General features: G+C 44.3%; 2 protein-coding genes across 10 annotated transcripts in view; one reads left to right on the top strand and one right to left on the bottom strand.

Annotated features, from left to right (window-relative positions):
* NRBF2 (nuclear receptor binding factor 2) overlaps nucleotides 1-1,345 on the top strand; it is a 100,699-nt gene extending 99,354 nt beyond the window's left edge. For all 5 annotated transcript variants that reach the window (XR_011024236.1, XR_011024235.1, XR_011024237.1 and 2 more), the window contains one exon: nucleotides 1,268-1,345. The gene's annotated coding sequence lies outside the window, so the exon portion shown is untranslated. The remainder of the gene's footprint in view (nucleotides 1-1,267) is intronic.
* A 2,953-nt stretch (nucleotides 1,346-4,298) lies between these two features.
* Nucleotides 4,299-21,453, bottom strand: part of JMJD1C (jumonji domain containing 1C) — a 509,668-nt gene continuing 492,513 nt past the window's right edge. For 4 of the 5 annotated variants that reach the window (XM_068255136.1, XM_068255134.1, XM_068255137.1 and 1 more), the window contains 6 exons: nucleotides 18,890-19,020; nucleotides 17,787-17,909; nucleotides 17,543-17,682; nucleotides 14,983-15,159; nucleotides 13,766-13,897; nucleotides 4,300-5,114 (listed from right to left, as the gene is read on the bottom strand). In XM_068255136.1, the coding sequence (XP_068111237.1) occupies nucleotides 5,025-5,114; nucleotides 13,766-13,897; nucleotides 14,983-15,159; nucleotides 17,543-17,682; nucleotides 17,787-17,909; nucleotides 18,890-19,020 (793 nt within the window). In that variant the 3' untranslated portion in view covers nucleotides 4,300-5,024. Of the gene's footprint in view, nucleotides 5,115-13,765; nucleotides 13,898-14,982; nucleotides 15,160-17,542; nucleotides 17,683-17,786; nucleotides 17,910-18,889; nucleotides 19,021-21,453 lie in introns of all 5 variants that reach the window. The other variant, XM_068255133.1, reaches the window with a different exon arrangement.

Below are 21,453 nucleotides of genomic sequence, written 5' to 3'. Positions count from 1 at the left end.
TTTTAGCCCTGTTCCAAAATACAAGCAGATAATTTACAGAAAAAAAAGTCCCCTGATTAGCTTGTTCCCTAGGTAATGCTCTGGTCTGCACATAGATAATAAAGGAATAGGGATGATCAATGAGATGCTGAGAATTTTGAGCTTATGCAAGTTTGATACGGCTCATCAAAATGCAGAAGCTGTTACAATCATTAGCATTTCACTGACAACCCCTAATATAGAGTTCAGGGGAACATTGTACAACAGAGAGAAGGAAGAGAATACTTCAGAAGCAGATTCTTGAAACATGGAGGAGGTGGAGATATTGTGAGCTCTCCTGTTCTGTAGCTGCATAACCAGGAAGTGCTCTCCTGAACACTGAAGTGGTTGTAGCAGTTAAGACACCTGGAGTGAGATGCATATGGAGGCAGACATATTTATTTACTAATCAGCAGGGTTGCCAGACAACTGTTATTATTCACCAATAGTGTCTGAAACAAGCATGGGAGAAATCCGGTCAGACTTCAGAAAGAAACATCTGATCTGCATGTTTGTTGGGGGTCTAAGGCTAAAAGTATTAGTAGCAGAGTATCAGCAAGACAGCCAGGCAATAGGCATTGTTTAAAAGGAAATAAATATGTTTGCCTCCATATCCCTCTCATTTTAGGTTCCCTTTAATGAACCTTCAGTCTGTCATATGTGTTTGCCTATAGCAACCTAATAACCAAAAGCACAGCTTGTCACCTGAGGTGTAAACTGTGAGAAGCATGTAGGCAGGGAAGAATATAAAGTGAATACGAGGTGAGAAAGATATGGAAGCTGCCATATTTATTTCATTTTAAACCATACCAGTTGCCTGGCTGCCCTGCTGATCTATTTGGCTGCAGTAGTGTTTGAATCACACTAGAAACAATCTGACTAATGTCAGAAACAATTGATCAGGGTCTATGGCTAAATGTATTAGAGGCAGAGGATTAGCAGTAAAAGGAAGTAAATATGGCAGCCTCCATATCACTGTCACCTCTGATTCGCTTTGAGGGCAGGAAGATCATTATAACATGTTGGGATGGTCAATGGGATGCAAATAGATGCAGCCTGACAATGGACCAATCAAATCCTGCTAAGCTGGTATACAACTGATCCATTTTCAATCCGCATACATTAGCAGAGTCCTCCTGCATCTACTCAAATCCGTTTTCTCTCTGGGATGTGATTACGTTAGGACTGAGTCATATTAGGGGATGTCATTATTATTTGTGTTATCTAAATAAATATTCTCTTGTTTTAGTTAAGCTTCCAAATGAGTCCCACTGAAGATGCAGTTATTCCAGATGTGATGAACATCTAGCGACTCGTCCTCAACAAGATATTGGTGAGTAACAATTCCTGATACCATAAGGTGGCTGTATCTTTGTCATGGAAGAGTTAATGCATGGAAATATGTGCAGCTTGTAAACAGATCAAGCAAAAGCTGTTTCTTTACGTTTTAAAAGATGTATCATTTTCATAAAATTTTGAATCAACTCAATTTGCATTTCATTAACATGTGCTATATATTTGTAGCCATGGATTCTTAAAGGGCAACTGTAGCAAAAGGGATATTGAGGCTGCCCTATTTTTTTTTCCTTTTAACCACCCTGGCGTTCTGATAAGATCGCCAGGGAGGCTGCGGGAGGGTTTTTTTTTAACAAAAAAAAAACAATTTCATGCAGCCAACTGAAAGTTGGCTGCATGAAAGCCCACTAGAGGGCGCTCTGGAGGCGTTCTTCCGATCGCCTCCGGCGCCCAGAATAAACAAGGAAGGCCGCAATGAGCGGCCTTCCTTGTTTTGCTTAGATCGTCGCCATAGCGACGAGCGGAGTGACGTCATCGACGTCAGCCGTCAGCCGCCTCCGATCCAGCCCTTAGCGCTGGCCGGAACTTTTTGTTCCGGCTACGCTGGGCTCAGGCGGCTGGGGGGACCCTCTATCGCCGCTGCTCACGGCGGATTGCCGCAGAGCGGCGGCGATCGGGCAGCACACGCGGCTGGCAAAGTGCCGGCTGCGTGTGCTGCTCTTTATTTGAAGCAAATCGGCCCAGCAGGGCCTGAGCGGCAGCCTCCGGCGGTGATGGACGAGCTGAGCTCGTCCATACCGCCAGGCTGGTTAAGCAATACCAGTTGCCTGGCTCTCCTGCTGATCCTCTGCCGCTAATACTTTTAGCCACAGACCCTGAACAAGCATGCAGCAGATCAGGTGTTTGTGACATTATTGTCAGATCTGACAAGATTAGCTGCATGCTTAATTCTGGTGTAATCCTGACACTACTGCAGCTAAATCGATCAGCAGGGCTGCCAGGCAACTGGTATTGTTTAAAAGGAAATAAATATGGTAGCCTCCACATACCTCTTACTTCAGGTGTCCTTTAACTATGAGGCCTGTGACCTATTGGGGATCACTGCTATGCACTTCAATCATGCAAGCACTTTGTGTAAAAATCCCCAGGGCAAATAGTGTGCGCTTGGAAGCGTTGTACAATAAATCTGATTTGCAAGGGTTTTAATAAAACGGGGGGGGGGGGGGGGGGGGGGGCGGGGGGAGAATGTCACAATACATACTGGACCACATATCTGTCGCCTTCTAGTGCATAGCCCCACCTCCTAGCGCAAGAGGTCATATGTACTTTTCCCTATCTCCAGTTATGCAATTACCTCTTGTGCTGGAAGTCAGGAGACCCAGCAAGTATCAAACGTTCTAAATACAAAAAAAACTAACAAAATCTGCCACTGTTGCTTTTGATAAGTGATATAAAAGGAGTTTGCAGTGCTCCTATTTTTTGTACTGGAGCGTAAGCGCAATCACTCCCGAAATGCTGCAGGACCTGCAATTTTGATATGGGCGTGGGTTAACCACCAGTGACTTTCATCAGCAAAGGTCTTTTAGCAGTCCCAAAGCACTGCTTAAAACTCTGAAGTGGATCCTAGGCTTTGCAGCACAAACAAATAATAAAATATAACACTGCATGCACGGCTTTCTCATGTCCCTTCAAGTATCCTTTAAAGTGAAAATAAACTCATGATATGAATTGTATGTGTAGTACTGGTAATAATAGAACATTAGTAGCAAATCTCATATTGTTTCTAGTACAGGAAAAGTTAAGAAACTCCAGTTATCTATGCAAAAGAGCTTCTCAGCACTGTTCTCTGACTAAATTCATAGGAGAGCTCAATTTTCTGAAGCACTTATTTCAACTAGTCTCTGTTTGTTTAAAGGACCTCTGTCACGAAAATCTTAAAATGTAAAGATATACAATTAAGTGTATTTCTTCCACTGTAAAATTAGCAATACATTACTTTTCCTCTATGTTGCTGTCACTTACAGTAAGTAGTAGAAATCTGACGAACCAACAGGTTTTGGACTAGCCCATCTCATCATGGGGGGGGGGCGCGGGGTGTAAACAGGAATTTTCTTATTTTCAAAATGCACCTAGTGAATAGTAGTTGCTCTGTCCTACTGCCAAAAAAAGTGTATGGTGAGCAGGGAGGCTGACCAGCATCTTTATAAAGACACTCCCTGGAAAAGATTTATACAAAGAATAAAGGCCAGGCTAAGAATCCCCTATGGAGGGATGGACTAGCCCAACACCTGTCAATGTCAGATTTCTATTACCTGCTGTAAGTGACAGCAACATAGGAGAGAAGTAATTTATGGCTCATTTTACTCATATTTGTATGTGGTTTCAATTTTTAGATTTTTCATGACAGTTCCTCTTTAAGGTTTTACTGCAGGGGAGTTCAAAGGGTCATTAGCTCTGCAAAGTGTAGTTTGTAAACTGCACATATTAGACTATGATGATGCAATGTTATAGAAAAACAGCTTTAACTGAAAATGAAATGACTTTTCTTTGCGGTTTATATTCTATTAATTATCTGTGTGCTACACATACAATCCATTATAAGTTTTTTTTCCGCTTTTTGGACAATTGTCCTGCTAAGACCAATAGCATCTTATATACATTTCCAGGAGCCTAAAGAAAGTGAGTTGATTAGTAACAGACCACCAGGTCAAGGCTTTGATTGGCTCAGCTTACTGTACTTCTATGTCTATCTAGCAGATGAGTTGTAGTCCCTACAGAGTGGAAACGCCAACACACACATCTGCAGCCAGTCGGCATCTGAGAAAGTCTTTTTAATGGAAAATGTAAAACCCCTTTCAACTTCAATGTACAAAGCATGTGGAACACTTGCACTTTTAACAAATTAAAGCAAGCCAATGTTTTAAAAAAATACATCATTGAATGTATAATATGTATATATTTACATAGCATATTAAGTTTAATATTTAGCTTCAAAAGGGTCACATAAATTTTTACCAAAATGAGACAACTTTTTTTTTTCAAATAAATTACACCTTTCTTTTTAAATGTCTAATTATACATTGAGTAGGCTTCAATAAAACATTGAAGTGTCTTTCTTTAATACCATATTATATTTTTTACTATTTTTTTTGTTTTCTTTTTTTTAGAATATACAAAGTTTACAGTTATTTGGCAGTAATCTTTCAGATCATGTTATGAATGCTTCCAAAAAATGCAGGCAATAGCTGGTGATTTGTGTTATACCCTCACAGTTACTGTCTCAATGTAGTGAAAAATATCCAAATTATTTTAGCAAACTATACAAGTCACATTTACATTTTGATCAACAATATAGCATAGAACTTTTTTGTTTTGTTTTCTCTGTATTTTTTTTTCAAAAAAATAAATACATTTAAATCTTTCGACTTTTTTCGTTTTCACAAACTTTTGAATGTACAGTATGATACAATGTGGCGCTGCTGCGTCCGTGCTGGCGCCTGCAGAGCTGGAGGAGGGGCTTGCACTGCAGGAGCAAGGTGGGGAGGGGGCCAGTCCAGCTCTGCACGGGGCTTTCACATCTAGAAGTTATACTGGTGTGGTGTCAGGAACAAGTCAATACTCAGCGCAGAGTGTTTGGCACTGGTGTGAAGCAGTGAGGCCCTCATTGTCCTTTTTGTTTGTCTCTCCACAGAAGCTCCACTTGGATGAACTCAGGACTCATCCATGTCTTCCATCTCCTCCTCTCGGATCTTCAGTGCCCTCACCATCTCTTTTACTGAATGGTAGAGGATGTTCTTCACCTGAAACAAGACAAGGATTTCATGTGAAGTTCAACTACTCATTGATTAATCTGTGACAAGATGTAAAGGTAAATTTGCACAAAATGTACTCATGCACAGTGCACAATCAAAAGTATTAAAAAAATAAAAGTGTTTATACATAGCTATGGAGAGGGAAGGCTCTGGGTACCACAGGAGCTTCCCAGTCGTCACTCCCTTTTGTAGTTTGCACACTCTCTCACAGGTGGAAGCTACTCATCCTCCTGGCTCTTCAGCACTGCTTGTGTAACCATCCAAGTACTCACATCCCCGAGTACTTCCAAAACAAGCACACTGTAGAACTGTGTGAACTGCTTGTGCATTCAAAGTACAGATGCCCTCACTACAGAAATATTATTATTATTATTTATTGTATTTATAAAGTGCCAACATATTACGCAGCGCTGCACAATAGATAAATGGGTTAACATACAGGTAGAACATACGGAAACTCACAACAAAACAAGATCATGCAAATGATTTGATAACAATACAGTGTCATAGGTCAAGATAGAGACTGTTCGAGGATACAAGAAGGGTGGTTGTGAGTAAGATTGCATAATCAAGCTGGATACATTAGGGAGGAGGGCCCTGCCAGAGGCTTACAATCTAAAGGGTTGGGTGGAGACAATAGGTGCGTCTTTTGAGAGGGGGTCTAACAGAACATATTATGATGCTGGTGTAGGGGGGTATGCGAGCGTGAAGGGGTGAGTCTTGAGAGCCTGTTTGAAGGTATTAAAGGTGGGGGCGAGTCTGACGGCTGGTGGAAGAGAGTTCCAGAGAGTAGGGGCAGCTCTGGTGAAGTCCTGCAATCGTGCGTGTGACTGAGTTATGCGTGGTGTGACTAGGCGCAGGTCATTGGAGGATCGGAGGGGGCGGGCTGGTATGTGCCTGTGGACCAGATCAGAGATGTAGGTCGGGCAGGTCTTGTGCACTGATTTGTAGGCCAAGCACAGGATTTTGAAATTGATCCTAAAGCTGATGGGGAGCCAGTGCAATGCTTTACAGAGCGGAGTTGTAGAGGCGCTGCGGTGAGAAGAATGTATCAGTCTGGCTGCCACATTCATTACCAATTTAAGTAGGTCAGTACGGTTAGAGGGAAGGCCAGATAAAAGAGAATTACAGTAGTCTAGGCGGGAGATGACAAGAGCATGGATGAGGAGTTTAGTGGTGTCAGGGGACAGGTAGGAGCGGATCTTGGAGATGTTGCGGAGGTGGAAGTTGCAGGATCTGACAATACCTTGGATGTTGAAATACTCGGTAATGCGAATACTTTGGATGGTTACACAAGCAGTGCTGAAGAGGAAGGAGGGCAAGTAGCTTCCAGCGGGCACAGTGGAAACTACAGGATGGAGTGAGGACTGAAAGCTTTTGTGGTACGAAGTAACTTCCCTCTACATAGGTAAGTATAAAAACTGTTGTTTGCTTGGAGGACTTTAGATGTACTTTAAAAGATACCCGAAGTGAAATAAGATAAACATATGTATGGATAGTGCTTAGCACACAAATACCTATGCTGTTCCTTTTTTTTTTGTCTCTGTCTGAAAGAGTTAAATATCAGGTATGTAAGTGGCTGACTCAAACAGGATGTGACTACAGTGTGATCCTCACTGATAAGAAATGTCCCCTTTTTATATCTTTCTTGCTCTCAGAAGCCATTTTCTGCTAGGAAAGTGTTTTATAGTTAAAATTTCTTATCAATGAGGGTCACACTGTAGTCACTTCCTGTCTGTGTCAGCCACTTACATACTTGATATTTAACTCTTTCAGACAGAGAAAGAAAAAAAAGGAACACAGCATAGTTATTTGTGTGCTAGGCACTGTACATCCACATGTGAATCTCATTCTGTCAGTTCGGGTATGCTTTAATCAGGCTCTACTAGGCCAGTGATCTGCAAAATTGGCTCTCCAGCTGTTAAAGTATAAGTTCCACACAGGGCCGGAGCTACCATAGGAAAAAATAGGCAATTGCCCCCAGGGCCTGTAGGGGCCCCCAAGGTGTCCCTCCCCATCTTAACTGTTGCTCCCCAGACTCTGCAGAGTCTGTTAAGTTAGGAGGTCAGAATCAGAATCATTTATTTCGCCAAGCACGACTGGGTTGAACCCAGAATTGGTTTTGGCATGTACAAGGCTATGTGTGGAATAAGACATACAATATAATACAGTACAAAAAAAAAAAACAGTAAACAATACAGATACAGCGATTAACCATACATGTTGACATAAGTTAGAGCTTAAGTATGTAAGATGTGCGGCAGTGCAGTCATGTCGCGTGCTGCCGAATGCTACTTGAATGGGGCAGGTAAGAAGTTCATAGAGTTTACAGTTGAGGGAAAGAAGCTATTCCTGTGTCTTTCAGTCCTGGTGTAGATGGACTGGAATCTCCGGCCCAGGGAGAGCCGCTGGAAGAAGCGGAAGCCTGGGTGGGACGGGTCATTGACGATCCTCAGAGCTCTGGAGCAAAGTCTGGAGTTGTAGAGTTGGTCAAGTGGGGGGAGTGATTTCCCGATGATTTTTTCAGCTGATCTTACGACCCTCTGTAGTTTGTGCCTGTCGCTGGCAGAAGCACCAGTGTACAAGGATGGAGGAGCAGAGGACAGATTCAATTGTGGTTGTGTAGAAGTTCGTCAGAAGCTCCCAGGCCATCCCGAACTTCTTCAGTTGCCGTAGGAAGAATAGCCTCTGCTGGGCTTTCCTCTGAGTGGAGGACGTGTTGACTTTCCAAGTAAGGTCCTTGGAGATTGTAGTGCCTAGAAGGCGTGTGCAGGGAACCCTTTCCACTTCCGTACCATCGATGCAGATTGGAGGAGGGGTGGCAGCACGTTTTCTAAAGTCCACGATCATCTCTACTGTTTTTGCAGTATTGAGGACTAGGCCATTTTCCCTGCACCAGAGGCAGATTCTGTCAACCTGCTTGCAGTATTCTTGCTCGTCATTACCGGAGATGAGGCCCACTATTGTTGTATCATCAGCAAACTTGATGACTTTGACAGAGTCCCCCCGTGAACCTGCAATTGTTGGTGTATAGGGAGAATAAGAATGGGGACAGAACACATCCTTGAGGGGCACCTGTGTTGGTGGTGATTGGGGTAGAGTCATCAGCCAGCTCAGGGGCCTAGGAGGGACATTTGGCTGCAACAAAGGGCCTCTAATGATACTTTTGGGGGGGGGGGGGCAGTCTAATTTTGCCCTAGAGCCCCATTGTTACTTGAACCGGACCTGGTCCCACAATGCATTGCAGGAGTCTTTCAGTTTTAATTCATAAAGGCAAATGCATTGTGGGACTTGTAGTTCTTTAACAGTGGAAGAGCTAAGTTTGCAGATCACTGGGTTATGTAGATGGTTTCATTTACCTTCCATGATGCACTTTAAAGTATATCTGAAGCCCTCCAAGCAAACAGTTTTTGTACTTGTGTAGAGAGAGAGAGCTCTGGGTACCACAGAAGCTTCCAGTCCTCACTCCATCCTGTAGTTTCTGTGCCATTACCGGTGGAAGTGATGTATCCTCCTAGCTATTCAGCACTGCTTGTGTAACCGTCCAAAATACTTAAATCCCCAATTACTTCTGAAGTGAAGTATCTGTACTGTGAACATGTGAGCCCAGATTACACAGTACAGTGCACTCATTTTGGAAGTTCTCAAGGATGCGAGTACTTTAAAAGGTAACAGAAGCTACTGAAGAGCTAGGAGGAGAAGTACCTTCCACTGGTGACAGTGTAGAAACTACAGGATAGATTGTGGTACATAGAACCTTCTCTCTACATAATTCGGTATAAAAACTGTTTGCTTGGAGGGCTTCAGAAGTATTTTAAAGTGCATTATGAAACCCTCTACCTCAAATATCCTGACTAGAGATGGTCAGTGAGATGCAACTTTACTGCATATGTAGGCAGCTTGGAATTGATCCAATCCCTGGAACTGATATATTTATATGCGCATGCGCTACCTTAAGCCACTTCCCTTTGTCCTAAGACCAAATTGCTCTCCTACTAGGTATCCTAAAACACACTGCCTTTATATATTTTATCGTATACTACCCCTCTTCTTGTTTCCCTCCCATTCCCTTTAGATTGTAAGCTTGCAAGGGCAGAGCTCTCTCCTCCTTTTATATCTTGGAAATTATACATTTTATTCATCATGTTAGTTTTATCACTGTCATTACCACTGCTGTATTTTGTATGCTGTATCTTGTATATTAGTGTACACCATTATCTGTATTATGTACACCATGTTTGTCTCTTTGTGCAGCGCCACGGAATATGTTGCCACTTTATAAATCAATAATAATTTATACAAATCTGAATTTACATGTATGTAGTTTGAGGAGAAATTGGATTGGCATGTTTCAAGCTAAATATTCAGATATGTCTGTATCCAGTTATTTACATCTCATTGACCATCCCTAATGCTAAGATCTGAAAACAGGTATAAGACAGTAAGTCCGCTTAGGCAGTGTTCTTTCCCCTTGTGTCAATGTTATATAAGATGTTACATATCATCCACCTTCTCTGAGCTGTCCCTTCTCTGTAACACATTGCCTTGTAATGTCTGCACAGTTTTCTCATCATCGGAAAGCTCCACAGATGATGCTGCAACTATTTAAAGCTTTGTTTCAAATGGAAAAAAAAAAAAAAATATATAATGTTTTTCTAAAATAATTTCTAAATCACCTAGCAATATGCATACTAAATGTTCAGATTCCTTTGATAAATATATACAGAATCCCTACTTTGAAACATTTAAGTTACAAAACTCTTAAACATAAAAATTTGTTTAATAACTTCCATTTTGATTGAATTATTTTATCACCTCCATATAGTATGAGGGACAACAGATTATGAACAGGGCCGCCATCAGAAATTTTGGGGCCCCTCACACATCATCAAACCAGCCCCCCCCCCCCCCCCCCCAATTTGGAATGATGGATGATCGCACAACTACTCAAATTTTCACCCTCAGTATAGGTAGGTAGGTAGCAAGGAATAGGTTCCCCCTGTAGAGGGTATCCAGGTATAGTTAACAGCACTATAGTTAGCTAGTAAAGTTACCCCCAGTATAGGTAGTTAGTATAGTTGCACCAGTATAGGTAGTATAGTTGAGAAAGTATTGGTAGTATAGCTGCACAATATAGGTTAGCAGTGTCAGTGGGCGGGGAATGACTCACCTGACTTCCATGTTTCTGATACAAGAGCGCTGGGTGCCACAGGTCTTCTCCACCTTCAATGCTGCGCACTGTACTTCCACTAATCAGGAAGTTCAGTGAGCGGCACTGAAGGCGGAGAAGACCTGTGGCACCCAGCGCTCTGGTATCTGGAATGGTCAAAAACAGCCAGTGACATGACTATGTACTCTGTAAAGTGCTGCAGAAGATGCCAGTGCTATATAAATACCCCTATGTCACCCCTAAATATTGTCTGTAACCTAAACTAATGTCCAGCGCTGCGCAATATGTTGGCACTTTATAAATACAACAAATACATAATAATAATATGGTAGGGCATTAGACTGTGACTACGGTAGGAATAGATTGTGAGGTTCTCTGAGGACAGTCAGTGACATGACTATGTACTCTAAAGTGCCGGAGATGAGCTATAATACATAAATTATAATAAAATGGTAGGCCATTAGACTGTGACAATGGTCAGATTAGATTGTGAGCTTCTCTGAGGGACAGTTAAAGAGAAGATCCGTGGTTGTAATAAAAAATAAACTGCAGTTATCTGGGGCTTCTTTCAGCTCCTGGCAATCGATCAGTGCCCTCGCCGTAGCTCCTGCGTCTATCGGTGTCCAGCGGTGACCTTTCCAGGTCAGCTTCTGTGCGCTCCACGGTGGGGGGGTCACGTGGTATAAGCAACGTCATCTGGTCTCTACACCACGTGACCCCCCCCACCATGGAGCACACAGAAGACGACCTGGCGAGGTCGGCTTCTTCACCGCTGGACACCGATAGACGCAGGAGCTGCGGCGAGGGCACCGATCGATTGCCAGGAGCTGAAAGAAGCCCCAGATAAGTGCAGTTTGTTTTTTATTACAAGCGCAGTTCTTCCCTTTAAGTAACAAGATAATATACTATACAGCACTGTGGAAACAGTCAACGCTATATAAATACATAAGACTAATGAGACAGAGATAAGTGAAAAAAACATAGCAGAGAGAAGGCAGGTAGATTGGAGGGACAGTAGAAGATAACAGACATCAGGAAAGTGGGAGAGTGTCACAGAAGAGAGGAGGGAAGAATATAGGTAGATAGGAAGGAGAGATGTTGGGAAATGGAGGACAGTCAGAGTGAATGCGAGAGACAGACAGGGGAACATGCTGAAGCATGGGAAGGAGAAATACAAGAGGAGGGAGGGAGACAGGGAGAATGGGCATATGGGAGCAGAGACTAGCAGGGCAGTCACACAGGCACTTTATAGCAATACAGTCTAATCTCCTGTCATCAGAGGAGGGCTTCTCACACAGCTCTCTCATATGCTCACATGACAGCCGTGTCTGCTGTGCTCCTCACATTCCATCCTGTCCCTCTGGCTGGAGCTGGCTCTCTCTTCTCCTGCTCTGCTGTCCGTCAGGGGGGATGCAGGGGGGCACAGACTGGCCAGCTTCTAAAGTCAGGGGCCAGCAGCATGGTCCAGCCTGACATCAGGCTTGACTGGCAGTGGGCGGGATTAGGGGCATGGCTACACGCAGTAAACACTGCGGCTGTGGCTGAAGAAAGGAGGAGAGGCGTGGAGCAGAGCTTTTCCCTCCTGTCTATTGGCTGGCCAGCTTCAGGGGGCGGAGGGGAGAGACTTGAGTGCCAAGCACGCTGCACTCACATGTAGCATCGCCCTGAAGCTTGCTGCCGCTGCTGACAGGAGGTCGGGGCATAAATAAACGCTGGTGTTGCAGCTGCGGGCGGGCAGTGCTCCAGTCCAGTGTAGTTAGAGCAAAGCTACAGAAAAATGGCTACCGATGTCTGCATTTGTGGACATCGGCAGCCATTTTCTTGTAGCCTGCTCCAACTACGGAGCTGAGAAGTAGGGGGAGAGAGACCAGAGCAGGACCCGGGGACACATAACAGGTGCCGCATGTCAGAGGGGGGGGGGGGGGCCTGGGAGCTTGGGGCCCATCACTGTAGTGCTGTTTGTCCCCCCCCCCCCCCCCCCCCCTGATGGCAGCCCTGATTATGAATACTATAAGCAGATTTAGCAGGTAAATCCTCATACTACATGGAGGTGGAAAATTTGGTCAGGGATTTGTTAATAAAAATTGAAGGTGTGCATCAGGTTTTAAACAAACATATAAAGTTGTTTAATACTTAAGTTACAGAAGTCTTAATTTATGCAACAGAAGTGTTTGATGAATATACAAATAGCCCCCTACTTACAAACACTGAAGTTACAAAAGTATTAAACATACAAAGTTGTATACCGTAATACTTCTGTTGTATAAATTGTTTTTACGCCTGGTAAATGCCTTTAATTGGCTAATGACTGACCAATGTTACCACTTCCATGCAGTATGAGAGCTTACCAACATAATCTGCTCATAGTATTCAATATCCGTAGACCTGCATACTACATGGAGGTGGTAAAATCAGCAAATCAAAATTTAGGGTATGTACCAGGCTTTAGTTTAAAGCACATTAAAACCTTGTTAGTACTGTGACACAATTATCCACATGCACAGTATGTATGACAACTTACAAATGGAACTGTTTGCCATTATGGGATTGCTTGTATTTGTAAGGGAGTCAGAAGATCAGGATTACAGCTTTAGTAAGGCTGTAGACATTGAGTGCTTTCTGTGCATCTTTTTTTTTTTAAAGCATCCCCATTATTTTTTTTTTAAAAAATTGCAATTGCCGCGATTTTATTGTAAGTTACAGGCAGCATTTTTCAAATAAATGCTCAGAAAGCGATGAGGGTCAAAAAAGCTCTCAGAAAGCGCTCGATTCATTAAGATAAATAGCATGCCTTATCAGGGTAGCATAACGAATGCTATGAACTTATGCTTGCTGACTGGCAATGACGAGAGCTTTACTCGTCCTACTTTGAGCCCCTGCGGGTCCAATCACTTTACAGGACTTTATCCCCGCACTTTGATTGGCCCAATAGGCTGCCTGTCAAGTGACAGGCAGTCTATTGGGCCAATCAAAGTTAAGGGGGTAACGTCCTTTAAAGTGATTAGACCCGCAGGGGCTCAAGGTAGGACGAGTAAAGCTCTCGTTATTGCTAATTAGCAGGCATAAGTTTGCAGTGCTTGCTATGCTACTCTGATAATGCGTCTTAACTCTGAGGTATGCGATTTGTGTTAGGCTATAAACACTCTGTGGGCTTGATTCACTAACTCGGCATTTGCAGAAGGTAGTCAGTAATAGAAGCTTTCAGTGGCAGGTTTATTTTATAGAACATTCTGCTGAAAGATGGAAGCCTGTAGAAAAAGAAAACCTGACCTTTCTGTTCATTATATAACAGAACCTTCTCTGGGCCAAGCACAATTTTCTTTCACCAACGTATCGGGAGTTCTTTCCAGGCAGGCTGCTGACCTTGTCCTGTGTTCACGTCTGGCAGTGAACAATCATTAGAAAATGTCGGCGTTCTCCTGCCAACATAAGCTTCAACCCAAGAACGTGCTGTCTGTTCACTCCTTACCTGCAATTTATCATCGAAATTGATTTCCTCTTTAGAAATCCTCAGCTCTTGAGTTAAGTGAAATGAATGAACAAGATGTTCTGGGGACACAAAGTCTTGAGTAACTTGGATGCAGCTGTGATAATTTTGCACCTGCAGAGAGGGAAATACAAACAGTGAGTGACTACAATCCAGCAGCCATACTGTACATTGCATACATGCAAACAGCAGGGCCAAGCTCTGTCTATCAGGTGTGACAGTGGTAGAGACAGTCCTAAGAGACATCTAGAGTACGGCTATATACTGCACGTGACTGCGATTTGCTTTAAGTCCACGTTTATGAAAACGATGCATTTCAGCCATGATACAGAATTGGATGGACACTGTTGCACACACCTTCAAAAGCTTGTGCATGTGGTATCCAGTTACCAAGGAAATAATTTCTACAACCTTTGTGATGTCTGATATAAGCGTGTGCATATGATAAACCGTTAGTACAGCTGTGATCCAGTTCTGTATCATGCATGAAGAAGAAACTTGTGTGTTGAAAGGTTGCCAGAAATTACCTGCAGTCAATCATGTAAGGATGCCCAATGCGAAGGTATAGAAAATAGGGCGTTATGCTAGTGTATGGGGAGGTGTGTAGTCTCTTCTCACACCTCCCTTGTGGCAGCACACCTCTCCATTCGCCGATAATCGGCTCCGGTATCCTGCAGATGGTCGGTGCCCTTTTTTTCCTGGATTTACAATGCTGCATGTCAAGTCGGCAGAATCTGCACATGCGCATTGACCATGGTAAGTGGGAACTGTAGTCACAAGAGAGCCAACCCAGCATACAACGCATGCATGGCATTGTGTATCTGGGTGGAAGGTTGCCAACCATCTGCAGAATACCAGAGCAGTTTACAGGTGAACAGAGAGGGACACAGCCACAAGGTAAGAGACTACACACCACCATATGCACAACATACAGTCCAATTTTCTATACCCCACTTCATATCGGGTATGCTTTAAAAATGTGTATATTTACTAATGCAAATTTTTCTTCCAGACCAAAGCATGAAATCATCAGAAATCACCATAATGTCACCACTTCCATCGCCTACCTGACCAGTATTTGTTATAAAGTAAAGGGAGGGGTGTCCTGTCCCACTACTAGCTGGAAACAAGTGACATATCTTATAGCAGCCATCACTTAGGGTGTAATTAATATGGCAAATGATGAAGATTGCATTTACCTGATATATGGCTCCCGCAGGTAGTATGACTGCATCACCGAGGAATTGGACAAGTGTGTGGCTCTTCACCGCATAATCCTCCAGGAGGCTTTGGCGGAGTTTCTTAGTCAAATACCAGTTCTGGTCTCTTATTGGGTCGTGATCAGGAAGGATTTCGAGACACTGTTCTTTTGCAGTCTAAGAAAGAATAGATGTCTATCAAATACAAGGCAAGGCATAACATCTGTAACACTATTAACATACACACTTTATGCTGGGAACACACGTTAGGTTTTTTTCATTAGAAAGATGCGTTCGATTGATAAATTCCATCATGTCCAATATTCCTACTGATCGTTTTACCGCTCAATTGCTCATAGAAGTGAATGGAAAAAGATAAGAAAAACGAAGAAGAATAAGAGACTCGAGTAGCAAAAAAAATCAATTGAGTGGAGAATCGAATGGTAAAAACGTATTGTGTGTTCCGAGCATTACACAAGCACCTTTACTGTTGCCTTCATCAACCAGATCCAAACATGACTTGCACATACTCAAATCTGATTGGTTGTTGAGATGCAATTAACACAAGAACCAATATTCACAAATGATCCAGCAGGTTGTTAATTAGCCATGAATTCTGCTGTACATCAATTGGAAAAGCCACCTGTTTAGTCTGGCATTTGTGATCACACTTTCTCCTGTGTACATTACTAGGTACTGATCAGAGACAAGCCTATGTGCTTTGGGGTCCTGCTGGAGAAGAGCACTTTGAAGATGTTTGTTGATGACAGATAAACCAATAATTTTATAAGTCGCCACAATATCAGAGGTCCTGGGTAATCTTGATTGGTCCTGCACAAAGCTGTACCATGTTCATGTGTGGTGTAAGTGAAGTGTGGTCCGGTGTTAGTCGAAAAGCATAAATGCAGATATCAAACCAACAAGCATTGATTCTGGTGATACCTTTAATGACTAATTGTACATGGTTAATTGAAAGCTTTCGAAATGTTAAAGGACACCTGAAATGACTTTAAAGAGACTCTGTAACATTAAAAAGATCCCCTGGGGGGTACTCACCTCGGGTGGGGGAAGCCTCCGGATCCTAATGAGGCTTCCCACGCCGTCCTCTGTCCCACGGGGGTCTCTCCGCAGCCCTCCGAACAGCCGGCGACTGTGCCGACTGTTAGTTTAATATTTACCTTTGCTGGCTCCAGCGGGGGGCGCTGTGGAGGCTTTCCGTTCCGAACTACACGGAAATACCCGATCTCAGTCGGGTCCGCTCTACTGCGCAGGCGCCGGAAACTTGCGCCTGCGCAGTAGAGCAGACCCGACGGCGATCGGGTATTTCCGTGTAGTTCGGAGCCGACAGCCGTCAGAGCGCCTGCGCTGGAGCCAGGAAGGTAAATAATGACGTCACCGCTGCCCGGACTCCACGGAGGGCTGCAGCGAGACCCCTGACGGATGGAGGACGGCGTGGGAAGCCTCATTAGGATCCGGAGGCTTCCCCCACCCGAGGTGAGTACCCCCCAGGGGATCTTTTTATGTTACAGATCCTCTTTAAAGTGTTTCATTTACTTGAGGCTTCTGCCAGCACCATCACTGAACAATCCTCTGGTCCCCCACTGCAGCTAAGGTTCGTTATCGCCAGCTTTAAAGTCAATGGCCACTGCGCCTGTGTGGCCCTGGCCGTGCACATTCTTGTTATATTGCGCCTGCTCAAGACACTCCCGGCGACGGGAGCACAAACGAGGACATGGGCCGCACAGGTGACGTGGCCTTCGACTTGCAAGTCGGCGATAACACGTAGGGAGGCAGCAGGGGGCTGGCAGAAGCCCCAGGTAAGAGAATTTTTTTTAAAAGTAATTTCAGGCTTCATTTAAAGCAAACCAGAGCTGACAGAAATTAAGTTTTATTCATACCTGGGGCTTCCAATCCAGCCCCATGCGCATAGATCGCTCCCACGCTGCCATCCTCAGTCTTCTCCCTCTTCGGTACCAGGTCCTGTAACTTCCACCAGTCTGCGCATAAGAAGTGCGCCCTCTATGTATATCTCCGGCTGCCGCCTTGTTTTGCGCAGACTAGAGCCCGGATGCTAGTGGGGGAGAAGCGGAGGCCACGGACAGGTAATGTCACTTTAGCACGGTGGGCATTAGAGAGGCACAGCGGCGAGGCGCACAGGGCCGATTCTGGATCGATTTCAGCATGAAATTGGTCAGTAATTGGCCTGTGGTGTATGAGCAGCTGACAAATCTCTCTCTTATCAGATTCGATAAGAGAGAGACTTGTCTCTTGGTCAATCTGTCCATACATCACTAGATGTATGGGCACCTTAAAGCCACATCTACACGATATGATTCTTTGTGCGATTCGAGTACGATTCTATTTACGATCCGATTAAATCCGACATGTCCGATCGGGATTCGATTCAATTCGCCATTGCAAAACAATGGCAAATCAAACCCTGATCGGACATGTCGGATTTAATCGGATCGTAAATAGACTCGTAATCGAATCGCACAAACAATCGTATCGTGTAGATTGGGCTTAAGTCTAGATAGATGTAAGTCAAAATGGGGTTTACCTTATGTAGAAACTCTCGTATTTTGTCTGCATCTTTTGTCTCGTAAATGTGCCACAGGGCTCCCGGGAGTTCACTGGCGTCCTTTACTCTTTTCTTGATGTTTTCATCCAGGTCCTCCTCTTCAAACTTCTTCTGCACAACTGTTACATAGGCATAAGAGTGTAAGCATTCATGATACGGGTTTGCTTGAAGCACAACTGAACGTGCATAAATACAGTGGAAAAAGGTCAAGAGGGCCACAAACCTGATTTAGTTGCAGCTGCGTTGCCTTTTACTGCACCGACATACACCAGAATGTTCACCATATCCGACACTTCAATGTGAAGATTAGTCGTGCCAGTGTCCTGATCCTTCGTTGCTATGACTCCTAATATGAACATTCCACAAGGAAAAGCATTAGGGCCCATTCTCTCTACTGTGCGTATGAGAAATGTGTTATAAGTATCCTCCTACTAATATCAGTTATTGCAAATAACATAAAAATGTAGCTTTCCCCCTTGCTTATAATCTGCTTTCACAGATGAATAAAAACAGCAGTTCAGCTACTAAAAGCACCATGTATCCCAGAATGCATTACATTTCAAAAGGTGTTTACATTATAAAGGCGTTTATACATTATTTACAGTAAGAGTTATCCACATAATTTTCACAGCAGCTTCTTCCCTATCTAAAAATAGTGAACATCATTGAATCTGTTAATCAAATAATCTGGCTATCCAGTTGCTTCCTGAATAATTCAAATAGGGTACGTCAGGCATCAGACTATGGAGAATGGAGAACATTTTTAAATTTCTGCAACTGGTAACTTTTGAGAGGCAAAATAAACAGGGGGAGCAGGCATATATAGAAAGCAATCCTCCTGCTTAACGCAACCACCACCACCCGGTTCTCCTTAGTCTCCCTCCCTACCCAAATGCCTATGGTAGCTACTTCCGGGTCACAACTATGTAGTGCAGAGGCGCAGAGTCGAGGAAGCATGCTGCTGGGCCAGCACCTGCACACTACTGCCCGACCCGGAAGTAGGGAAGTAGTTATGAGAGGCATTTGAGACAGAACTGAGGGGGACAGAGGAGAAGGGGGGGGGGGGGGGGGTTGTGGCATTAGAATTTCTTCCTATACATGCCTGCTCCCCCGGGTTTTACAATATGCACCAGCTCCTTGAGGCCCTTTTCCACTACCATGCGCTTTGCGATCTGATTGCAGATAACGGATCCCAAAACACAGGGTACAGTAAAACTAATGGAATCGGCAGCGGTAATGCATTTTTTGCCTACAAGCTATGCAGCAAAAACCAGTTATATAAACATGCATCTACAGGTCAGTGCTGTGGTTATTAGGCAAACTCACCAAATGCACTGCACATCCTGGGACCCAGGTCTGGACGCACAAAGAAGGTTGGCATGTGAGATGCCAGGTTAAACCTGCCGTCAGGATTCAGGTACTCCGGCACTGGCAACATCCTGAAGAAGTCTTCATGTCTACAGACAACAGAGGTATGTTAGGACGGGTGTGCAATTCTACAAACAAATAGTTTCCAATGCATATGTGGGAAAAGTGTGGCAGGAAATTTGGGCATTGGGTGAAGCAACTAGTAGAATATCAGCATTACTGAAATTCTAGAAAGACTTTACCCTCTCACACTAACCCTGCCTCTACCTACTACTAACACTTACACCCCCCTCAAGTGCTCCTAAAACTACCCCCCGCCCCCCACACACTGCAAGAACAGCGCCCTAATTATATGTCAAGCTCCGCTCCTGCAGCAATTAACATTGCAGTCTACAGCAGTGCCCAAAATTACCAGGCCCCGCATGACACCTAAATGAACTGCCTTGGCCTTCAACACGTTTATTGGATGGACTATCCCCAAAGTTCCTTCATCTGTACATACCCCTGCTTCTGGCAACAGGTTCATCGTTGCAAGAACTCAAGAAAGCTTCAGCCTAAGAAGGTACTCAGCTGAACACTCTAAAATCCCCCCCCCCCCCCCCCCCCATTTCCTTTGAGGTTGAATGTTGCCTTCTCCACTGACTTTAATTAAAATATGATTTTCTGAACATACATAAAAAGTATGTATGATGCTTAAAAGAGATAAGTAGCAGAGAAAAACAGGAAAAATCCAGCTGTTGGGACAGGAATAACCAGAGGTGTCACTTTGACCGACATTTCTCTGACTTGTTCCATTCAGAAGCCATTCAAGCAGCAATCAGGGTCTGGCTATGGAACACACAAAATACATTTGCAAAGCACAAATTCAAGATGAAAAAAAAAATCAATCACAACGCCTAATTATCAGCCTGGCCGATCTGAAGGAAATACTATGTCATAAAACACGCGTGGAACAATTTCAGAACTTTAAAAAATACACCCTGTACACACCCATACACTGTATGTAATCATTATCTTGTGTTACAGCGACACAACATTCTTACTGATCTCTAGTGCTACAGGAAACAGCCCACGCCACGTGCAGAGTAGTGGTCAGGGTGCACTTCCTGTTCACTCTGCTGTTTTGCTTTGGCCTACATTCCACGACCTGAAATATGCAAGCCATGTGACCCGGAACAACAATCCACCACACCAGGGATTTCCCATTGCTCATCCTTCTTGCATAAATCTCAGACCTGAATAATGTTTAGCATATAGTTCTTACTAGTGTGCATGATAACTGTAATCCTGCAGGTGGTGCTGTGACATCTGCAAAGACCAGCATAGAGTCACAGTACTAGGGTTGCAACGGTATGAAATTCCATGTTATGATAACCTCCAACAAAAATACCACAGTAGGACGGTATTAAAGAGAACCCGAGGTGGGTTTGAAGAATATTATCTGCATACAGAGGCTGGATCTGCCTATACAGCCCAGCCTCTGTTGCTATCCCAAACCCCCCTAAGGTCCCCCTGCACTCTGCAATCCCTCATAAATCACAGCCAGGCTGCTGACAAACAGCTTGTCAGAGCTGGCTGAGTTTATCTCTATAGTGTCAGTCTGCTGCTCTCCCCGCCTCCTGCAGAACTCCAGTCCCCGCCTGCATCCCTTCCCTGCCTGCTGATTGGAGGGAAGGGACGGGGCAGAGACCGGAGCTATGCAGGAGGCGGGGGAGCAGCTGAGACTGACACTACAGATGTAAACACAGCTTTAGAGCATGGCTGTGATTTATGAGGAATTGCAGAGTGCAGGGGGACCTTAGTGGGGTTTGGGATAGCAACAGAGGCTGGGCTGTATAGGCAGATCCAGCCTCTGTATGCACATAACATTCTTTAAACAAACCTCGGGTTCTCTTTAAACATTTAGACCCAGCACCCCCCCCCCCCCCCACACACACACACATTAAATAATGTGCCCTTACCCCAGTAGTAGGTGGCCACAGCATAGGTAGCCAGGGATAGGTGTAGCCAGTAGTAGGTGGCTGCAGCATAGGTAGCCAGGGATAGGTGTAGCCAGGATTGGTTCCCGCAGAATAGAGAGCCAGAGGGGATGCAGCAGCAGGGGGTACAAATACTCACTTGCGGCAGCTGAGTCCTCCACTCTGTACTAGCTTCATTCTACTTCCTGTTCTTGCTTCATCTCCTTGTAATAGCGCCCAGGGGGAACCGTTTCAAGGAAATAGGACCAGAACAGGAAGTAGAATGAAGCTAGTACAGTGTGGAGGACCCGGCTGCCGGCAAGTGAGTATTTACTTATCCTCGCCGCTGTTCGTGTGCTCGCCGCTACTCCCCCCGGTAGCCCCACCCCCGAAAACTGGTAAAACGAGATTGTGCATGGTATGATTACCATGCACAATCAAACCGCAGTATATCGTCATACCGGAACACCGCGGCAACCCTAGTTCTAACTTTAGAACGGATTCAGGTTAAGAACAAACCTCTCGTTCGTTCACCAGGGACTACCTGTATACATTCCCAAGCAA

This window comes from Hyperolius riggenbachi, chromosome 10, assembly GCF_040937935.1.
Source record: "Hyperolius riggenbachi isolate aHypRig1 chromosome 10, aHypRig1.pri, whole genome shotgun sequence".
Classification (NCBI taxonomy): Eukaryota; Metazoa; Chordata; class Amphibia; order Anura; family Hyperoliidae; genus Hyperolius; species Hyperolius riggenbachi.
The sequence above is the reverse complement of the archived record's forward strand: the minus strand, read 5'-3'. Positions and strand labels throughout refer to the sequence as shown.